A 9393-nucleotide genomic window follows, 5' to 3' on the forward strand; every position below is an offset into this window, starting at 1 on the left:
TGATCATTGTTTTGTGAGCTCTTTCACACCCTTAGCAACATCAGCACACTTGATAGCCTCTTTATGTTTTAAAATTAATGTGCTAATCATCCATTTCACCAGCAACAACAACAACAAAAAAGCCACAAAAATATTCAACAGCGCTGGCCGGTTTGGCTCAGCGGTTAGAGCAGTGGTTCTCGACCTGCCTAATGCCGCAACCCTTTAATACAATTCCTCATGTTGTGGTGACCCCCAACTATAAAATTATTTTTGTTGCTACTTCATAACTGTAATTTTGCTATTGTTATGAATCCCCATTGGAAATATGTCTTTTCCGATGGTCTCAGGCGACCCCCGTGAAAGGGTCGTTCAACCCCCAAAGGGGTCGCAACCCACAGGTTGAGAACCGCTGGGTTAGAGTGTCGGCCTGAAGACCAGAGAGTCCCAGGTTCAGTTCCTGGTAGGGGCACATACCTCAGTTGCAGTTTGTCCCCAGCCCTAGTTGGGGTCTTGTGGGTGATGGCCAGTCCATGTGTCTCTCTCACATCAATGGTTCTCTCTCTTCCCCCCTCTCTCCCTCCTGCTCTATCTGAAGATAAATGCAAAAAAAAAAATTCAACAATCTACTGAGCGGTTAACAACTTGAGGTTTAGCAGTAAACTGACTTTCATTCTCTCCTTTGTTTGTGGCCTGAGAGACACTTTTTTTTTTTTTTTTATCCTCACCCGAGGACACTTTCCCATTTTTTGTTCAGGTAGAGTGGGAGGGAGAGAGAGGAACAGAGAGAGAGAGAAACATCGACGTGAAAGGAACACGTCGAGTGGCTGCCACCCGCACGACCGACCAGGGCCGGGGACAAACTGCAACCGAGGTACGCGCCCTTAGCGGGAACCAAACCCGGGTCTCTCAGCTGAGCCAAACCGACCAGGGCGACACTTTTTGTCATGCTGATATATCAACATGAAAGAGTTGTCAGGTCAAGAACTGAAGTTTTATTCAAAGACAAACATTTTTTTCCTGAACAACTTGGTCAAGAACCGAATTGTTCCAAATGGGAACCAAGGTCTGACTGTATTCCCTTCTTAGTTTGTTCGTGTTGCAGAGCCATGAAACTTCCTTCCCTAAGCTCCTGGCTTTCCAGGAAAGCAAGTAATTGGATCTCAGCAAGACACACCTAATCCCCAACCCCAAAATCCTCCACATCCAGGCCAAGTAGTAATCCATGGTCCTCTGATTCAAATACCCCAGTATAAAGTGCTTCTCCTCGCTCCTCTTTACTGTGCTTAACACAATCCTCACCAACTGGTGCCCACATGCTATTATTATCCATGTGTAGGAGGTGACCTCCTGCCGAAAGGATATGAAACAGGAAAAGTCTGTGTGCTATGATACATGTTTTTTTAGGTACTTGGTGACTTCCAAGCACAGTGGAAATGTCAGAGTGCTTCTGGTAAAATCCATCTCCCTTTTTCATCTGCTCACAGATAGGTGCCCACATCAAGCACCGTGTGCAGGAGCTGGGGCACGGCTGTTCTGCTTTGGTCACCAAGGCAGGCGCCTTGCAGTGCAGCCCCAGTGACGCCTACACCAAGAAGGAACTCATAGAGTGTGCCCGGAGAGTCTCTGAAAAGGTGACAGTGCTCATCCATGCAGACTGGAGAACTGGCTATCCAACCCTGCAGCCTTTCCCATCCTCCTCCAACTTCCCCAGTCCTCTCCTGTCCCTTCTCCCAGGCACCCAGTGACCTTTCCATTTCACATGGCACCTACCACAGCCACCTATGACTTCCCTCCCCTAGGTCTCCCACGTGCTTGCTGCACTCCAAGCTGGGAATCGTGGTACCCAGGCCTGCATCACGGCGGCCAGTGCTGTGTCTGGCATCATTGCCGACCTTGACACCACCATCATGTTTGCTACAGCTGGCACACTCAATCGAGAGGGTGCTGAAACTTTTGCCGACCACCGGTGAGGAGGGAATGGGGCCCCAGGGAGGCAGCATGGGGATGGGGGCCAGAAGAGGCTGGAGGGGCAGGGGACCTGAGGAGAGCTGACTAGGCTGGGCTCTCCCTCAGGGAGGGCATTCTGAAGACTGCAAAAGTGCTGGTGGAAGACACCAAGGTCCTGGTGCAGAACGCAGCTGGGAGCCAAGAGAAGTTGGCACAGGCTGCCCAGTCATCTGTGGCTACCATCACCCGGCTTGCTGATGTGGTCAAGTTGGGTGCAGCCAGCCTGGGAGCTGAAGACCCTGAGACCCAGGTATCCACCTGACGCCCCTAATTCTGGTCAGATCCACTTCCTATTCCCCCTTTTCCTCCCACAGAACAGAGCCTCTGTTCTCCCACACAGGTGGTACTGATCAACGCAGTGAAAGATGTGGCCAAGGCCCTGGGAGACCTCATCAGTGCAACAAAGGCTGCAGCTGGCAAAGTTGGGGATGACCCTGCTGTGTGGCAGCTCAAGAATTCTGCCAAGGTTGGAGAGAATGAGAGCAACCTCAGGAGAGGGAGCCGATCAGTGTGCTTCCTCCCGTTCCTTAAAATGATCCCCTCCCCTCCTCCACTCTTAACACCCCTAGGTGATGGTGACCAATGTGACTTCATTGCTCAAGACTGTGAAAGCTGTGGAAGATGAGGCTACCAAAGGCACACGGGCCCTGGAGGCAACCACAGAACACATACGGCAAGAGCTGGCGGTGAGCCCGAGTCTGGGGCGTCAGGGTCTCAAGTCAAAGGGAGGGATTGTGCTAGACTGAAGCTGTACTTCGTGTATTCATGGAAATGTAAACAGCCACACACATTCTCGCTCATTGCCAAACTTCTTAAGCAAGCTGCACCTGGCTCTTTCCCTCCTCACCTCTTTACTCCTTAGCATTTGACAGCTCTCTTCTTTGACCACCATCCTCCCATTTTCTCCCATCACCAGTGGCCTATTAGTTGCTGCATTTAGTGGCCTCTTCTTGGCCTGCATCCTCTTCAAACTTTTCCAAAGCATGTGAGTGTGTTAATAAGCCTGGCTTTGACATTCTTGCTTCCTTCAGCTTTCTGGACACTGGTTTTTCTCTTGCCTCGCTAACATCTCTTATAATAGAGGTTATATCACCTTCAACCTAGTAAGCAAAGAGGACTTTCCAAATTGTATGAATAGCTTTCCTTCTCTTTGGCAAATTCAACCACTTTCATTATTGTTCTCTAAGAAGTTGACTTCCAATTCTAAGTGTAGTTATTTTCAACGGCCTATTTGACATTACCACTGAGATGCAGTTCCTTCCAGGCAGCTGTTCTTCCTGACATGCTACTTACTTCCTATTAATGGTGGTAACAACCTCCTAGGCATGAGGACTCCTCTCAGTCATCTTTGACTTCACTGTCTTAAGTCACCATATCAGGTCATTGCCAAGTCCTTCCAACTACCTTTCTCCATTCTCTCTTCCTCTCGCCCCTCCTCGCCAGTCCCAGTCTGCCCTCTAGGTCAGATCTCTATTTGCCTTCCCTCACTGGGACTACTGTACCAGTTTTCTACCTGGTCTCCCTGCCTTTAGTCTCTATCACTCTCCTCTCTCCTACAAATCTTTCTCATTTCTGAATACATCCTTCTGATACTCTGTTTTTATCTCTACTTGGGGATATCCAGATTGAAACTTTTTTTTTTTTTCATCCTCACCTGAGGACATTTTTCCTTTTTTTTTTTTTGTACAGATAGAGTGGGAGGGAGAGAGAGGAAGAGAGAGAGAGAGAGAAACATCGACGTGAAAGGGACACATCGAGTGGCTGCCACCCGCACGACCAACCAGGGCCGGGGACAAACTGCAACCAAGGCACGTGCCCCTAGCGGGAACCGAACCCGGGTCTCTCTGGACCACAGGCCGACGCTCCAACCGCTGAGCCAAACCGGCCAGGGCCAGATTGAAACTTTTAACTTTCTGCCTCCCAAACCTGATCATTCCCTTGTCTTTCCCATCTCAGTAAATGTCACCTGTTAGTAACTCAGTTCCTAAAGCCAGAAAACCAGCTTTAATGTTTTTCTCTCATTCCCCACATCTAAGCCCATCAGCAAGGCTTGTTAGTGCTCCCTCCAGATTCATTTTCTCTTTTCCTCGTCTACACCATCATCAGTCCTTAGTTGTATTATGCCATATCCTCGATCTTATCTCCCTGCTTCTGCACTCACCCTGTCCCCCAATCCATTTTCTCTACACAGCTGCTAGAATTATCTTTTTTTTTTTATCCTCACCTGAGGACATTTTTCCATTTTTTGTTCAGATAGAGCGGGAGGGAGAGAGAGGAAGAGAGAGAGAGAGAGAAACATCGATGTGAAGGGACACATCGAGTGGCTGCCACCCGCACGACCAACCAGGGCCGGGGACAAACTGCAACCGAGGTACATGCCCTTAGCGGGAACCGAACCCGGGTCTCTCTGTACCGCAGGCCAACGCTCTAACCGCTGAGCCAAACCGGCCAGGGCATCTTTTTTTTTTTTTTAGAATTGCTTTTTAAAATATAAATTAGATGCCAGGCTGGTATGACTCAGTGGTTGAGCATCGACCCATGCACCAGGAGGTCGCCAGTTCAATTCCTCGTCGGGGCACATGTCCAGATTGTCGGCCCAGTCCCCAGTTGGGGCATGCAGGAGGCGGCCAGTCCATGTTCTCTCTCATCCGTGTTTCTTTCTCTCTCCCTCTCCCCTTCTCTATCTCTAACATCAGTAAAGAAAAAAAAAATTAAATATAAATTAGATCATATCACTTCACTACTTAAAACCCTTTAGTGACCACCCTGGCTTCTATGGTAAATGCATGTGTCTTACTGTTGCTGTCCAGTTCCCATGGCCCTGCTGACTTTGCCAAACCCATCCTCTCCCTCTCTCCTTTTCCATACCCCAGTCCCATTGCACTCTGCAAGTTCTTGCCCACTCTGGGCCCTTGCACTGGATTCTCTCCAGCTTTTTGAACATTTGCTCCTTCCAGTCCTTCAGGCTTCAGCTTAAATGTCGGCTCCTTAGAGAGGCCCTCCCTGACCACCTATCTGAAATAGTACCTCATTTTTATTTCTCATTACATGTTCTTTATTTCCTTCACAGCCCAGGTCACGGTCTTTAGTGTTCCTGCTTTTTTACTTACTTTTTGTCTGTATCCAAAACTAGAATGTAAGCTTCACAAAAACAAGGACCTTGTCTACCTTTTTCCCCATTGCAGCCCTAGCACCTCACACAGAATCTGCCACATAGCTGATCTTTAATAATTTGTTGGAGGGCCCGGCTGGTGTGGCTCAGTGGTTGAGTGTCAACCCACGCACCAAGAGGTCACCGGTTCGATTCCCGGTCAGGACACATGCCCAGGTTGTGGGCCAGATCCCCAGTAGGGGGGAAGCAGGAAGTAGCCAGTTGATGTTCTGTCTCATCGATGTTTCTGTCTTTCTTTCCCTTCCTCTCTCTCTAAAATCAATAAAGGAGCCCTGGCCAGTTTGGCTCAGCAGTTGAGCTTCGGACTGCGGACCAGAGAGTCCCGGGTTTGGTTTCCGCTAGGGGCACGTACCAAAAAAAAAAAAAAAAAAAAAAATCAATAAAGGAAGAAAAAGATTTTTTTTTTTAGTTTGTTGGAGGGACATACACATCAAAATATTTTTATTATTTTTATGTATTGTGTAAAATTCTAAGTTCCTTGATCTGATATTTAAGTCCCCAACAACCTTTTCTTCACCAACTGTATATTCTAGAATACTCCTTAATACTGTCCCACTTGATATCCTAGTTATTCATGCCTACCATTTACCTAAAATACTCTTCTGTTACCTATATGTATTTTTTTAATTTTAATTTTATTTTTAGAGGATGTTTATTAAAGTTGGGGACTGTGAAACAAGGAAGGGCCTAGGTGGGGAAATGAGCCCAGGCTAGGTTGCTTAGGCTCCCCTAAGATGTCAGAGCAAAGGGGGCCTTGGAGACAGGTTCAGGGCGTTTGCCTGGGATGAGCTGCCACTGCCCTAGTTACAAGCCTTGTGGGGCCCTTAGAGTTTAGGAGATGCATGCCTGTAGGAGAAGAGGGGGAGGCACAGGTATGTTCCCAGGAGGGAGTGTGTATGCGTGCATGCTTCTGATACCTATATCTCTTAAGACCCAATTCCTTCTTGCCCTCCCTCAGCTACTTACCCCTTCAAGGCTTCTCTGTAGTTTAGGAATAAAAAACCCACCTCAAAAGCTGCTTCTTCAATTTCAAGCATTGACTTCAGTCAGAAATGATAACCAGTTCCTTGCTATTTTATTAGCTGTGAATGTGTGAACTTCTCCACGGACTTGACCTACGATAAGTACTCAGCGCTTGTTGAGTGAATATACATGGATAAATGAACCAAATTATCCACGTGCAACATTGCATTACAGTCTCACTATAAAATTTTTCTTTTTCTGCCCCAACAGGTCTTCTGTTCCCCAGAGCCACCTGCCAAGACTTCTACCCCAGAAGATTTCATCAGAATGACCAAGGGTATCACCATGGCAACAGCCAAGGCTGTTGCCGCTGGCAACTCCTGTCGCCAAGAGGATGTCATTGCCACAGCCAATCTGAGTCGTCGTGCTATTGCAGATATGCTTCGGGCTTGCAAGGTAGTAACCCTAGTAGTGAGGCAATTTCAGGGCAGAACATGGTGGGGGAGAAACTACAGGGGCTTGGGGGACCTGGAGCTCTTTGGGATCCTAAAGTTAACATTATTCTGATATAGGAAGCTGCTTACCACCCAGAAGTGGCCCCCGATGTGCGGCTTCGAGCCCTGCACTATGGCCGGGAATGTGCCAATGGCTACCTGGAACTGCTAGACCACGTGCTCCTGGTAAGGAGGAAGTTGTCCGCTCTTCATACTAGCTTCCCTGAATGCACAGTCCTCTTGCCACATACCTCAGACCCAGCTCTTTAATTTTTTGTTCAAATCTCCTCCCTACCCCATCGCCCTGTGTCCCAAATCTGTTCTTATTTCCAAACCTCCCTTCCACTGGAGCCCCATCATTCTTTGAATCTTTGGTTCTCCCACTCACCTCTTCCTTTTTTCTTATCTTCTGTCTTCCTACCTGACCTCCTGCTTCTCTGCCTTCGTCATCTGTTGTTTCTTCTCATTTCGTCATTCTCCTTGCTTTTTGTCAGCCGGTGAGTGACACGCAGCCCACTGTCTTTGCCACGTGTGCAGCGTGCACCCAATGGGCAGCATGGTGTTTGAAGGCTGTGGTGTGGAGTGGTTCAGGGATGATGTTGGGAGGCCATGGTCTGCCCTGGTTTTAGGTCAGGGTAGAAACTAAGGTCTGATGCTCTCTGCTCCCTGCCCCCTTTTTTCCCCAGACCCTGCAGAAGCCAAGCCCAGAATTGAAGCAGCAATTGACCGGACACTCAAAGCGTGTAGCTGGTTCAGTCACTGAGCTCATCCAGGCTGCTGAGGCCATGAAGGGTGAGGAGAGACCAGGGGCAGGGGAGGAAAGGGAAACCTTTGTCATGGGGAGATCTCTGCTTCTCAATTGGACTGCTCTGAGCTGGCCTCTGCCAGTAGTCCCCACAGGTGCCAGGAGCCTGGTAATACCAACCATGCTGCCCAGTGCTCCTGACCTCCCTGCTGTAGCTTAGGCTCTTCCTTCCCCACTTTGTCCCACCAGGAACAGAGTGGGTGGATCCAGAGGACCCCACAGTCATTGCTGAGAATGAGCTCCTGGGAGCTGCAGCTGCCATTGAGGCTGCAGCCAAAAAGTTGGAGCAGCTGAAGCCCCGGGCCAAACCCAAGGTCAGTCCTGCTCCCCCTCTCTTCCCTACCCTCCTAATGGCAGAATGTCCCCTCTTACTTTACATCTCTCTGCAACCTTTGTCTCCATTGCAGGAGGCGGATGAGTCCTTGAACTTTGAGGAGCAGATACTGGAAGCTGCCAAATCCATTGCGGCAGCCACCAGTGCCCTGGTAAAGGCTGCATCAGCTGCCCAGAGGGAACTGGTAGCCCAAGGGAAGGTAAGTACCTGGATACCCAGAAGCATGGGAACAGCAGCCGCTATGTAACCAGAGGCTTTTATGTATGTATGGAAAGCACAGGTCTGAGCGGGCTCTTCTTCCTCCACAGGTGGGCGCCATTCCAGCCAACGCACTAGATGATGGGCAGTGGTCCCAGGGCCTCATTTCTGCTGTGAGTTACAATACCCACTAGGTCTCTCTGAGCTGAAAAGACTTGAGAAGGCTAGAGAGGGGATGGACCAGGGCAAGAGGCACCTTTTAATCCTCTCTCCTCACTTTAGGCCCGGATGGTGGCTGCAGCCACCAACAATCTGTGTGAAGCAGCCAATGCAGCTGTACAAGGTCACGCCAGCCAGGAGAAGCTCATCTCATCAGCTAAGCAGGTAGCTGCCTCCACCGCCCAGCTCCTTGTGGCCTGCAAGGTCAAGGCTGACCAGGACTCTGAGGCAATGAAACGACTTCAGGTAAGGAACCTTGACCCATCTCATTGTACCTTGGGCTGTACTGCTTTAAAATTGTCACCCCCAAGTCAGATTGTCAAGGGGGGACTCTCCGCAGGAACCTGACCTGAACTCTCAACCTCATGCTGCCTCCTTTTGTGCAGGTTGCCGGCAATGCCGTGAAGCGAGCCTCCGACAACCTGGTGAAGGCGGCACAGAAGGCAGCGGCCTTTGAGGACCAGGAGAACGAGACAGTGGTGGTGAAGGAGAAGATGGTCGGGGGTATTGCCCAGGTGAGCTTTGCCCCAGACACTCTGAGGGACACTGTCGGTGGTGCGGTGACATTGCCTGTGCTGGTCCCAACTACCCTATACCCCAATGCACATACTCGCTGAACTGGTTTCCTGATCTCCGTCCCTCAGATCATTGCTGCACAGGAAGAGATGCTCCGGAAGGAACGAGAGCTGGAAGAGGCACGGAAGAAGCTGGCCCAGATCCGACAGCAACAGTACAAGTTCCTGCCTTCAGAGCTTCGAGATGAGCACTAACGCAGCCGCTTCTATTTAATGCAGACCCAGCCCAGAGACTGTGCCTGCCACTACCAAAGCCTTCTGGGCTGCTGGGCCCAACCTACCCAACCCCAGCACTCCCCAAAGTGCCTGCCAAACCCCGGGCTGGGCCCTGCCCAGTCCTGCTGCACATCCCCTGTCCCCTCCCGACTCCAAGTGCCTTCATGCCCTAGGGCCCCATAAGTGCCTGCCCCTCCCCAGAGTATTAACGCTCCAAGAGTATTATTAACGCTGCTGAACCTCAATCTGAACCTGCCAGGGCCCCAGCTCGTTCCACCCTGCCAGCAGCTTCTGGCAAGTCCCCACAGCCTCAGCTCTACTCATCATCTTTTGATACTATCCTACTCCTTGCAACCCCAGCTACCTATGGGGGCTGTGGGGCCAGAAGCCCCAAACAGGTCCATGCCCCAATAAAGGTGATGCTGCCT

At 50.0% G+C, this 9393-nt stretch overlaps 1 protein-coding gene across 2 annotated transcripts in view; it reads left to right on the forward strand.

Moving 5' to 3' along the window:
* TLN1 (talin 1) overlaps positions 1-9393 on the forward strand; it is a 37290-nt gene extending 27897 nt beyond the window's left edge. The window contains exons 44-57 of one of the 2 annotated variants that reach the window (XM_036261129.1): positions 1467-1613; positions 1782-1948; positions 2056-2239; positions 2330-2455; positions 2559-2675; positions 6395-6580; positions 6697-6804; positions 7305-7410; positions 7613-7737; positions 7831-7956; positions 8066-8128; positions 8238-8420; positions 8561-8689; positions 8819-9393. In XM_036261129.1, coding sequence (XP_036117022.1) covers positions 1467-1613; positions 1782-1948; positions 2056-2239; positions 2330-2455; positions 2559-2675; positions 6395-6580; positions 6697-6804; positions 7305-7410; positions 7613-7737; positions 7831-7956; positions 8066-8128; positions 8238-8420; positions 8561-8689; positions 8819-8944 — 1893 coding nt within the window. In that variant the 3' untranslated portion in view covers positions 8945-9393. The remainder of the gene's footprint in view (positions 1-1466; positions 1614-1781; positions 1949-2055; positions 2240-2329; positions 2456-2558; positions 2676-6394; positions 6581-6696; positions 6805-7304; positions 7411-7612; positions 7738-7830; positions 7957-8065; positions 8129-8237; positions 8421-8560; positions 8690-8818) is intronic. The other variant, XM_036261128.1, reaches the window with a different exon arrangement.

This window comes from Molossus molossus, unplaced genomic scaffold, assembly GCF_014108415.1.
Source record: "Molossus molossus isolate mMolMol1 unplaced genomic scaffold, mMolMol1.p scaffold_m16_p_14, whole genome shotgun sequence".
Taxonomy (NCBI): Eukaryota; Metazoa; Chordata; class Mammalia; order Chiroptera; family Molossidae; genus Molossus; species Molossus molossus.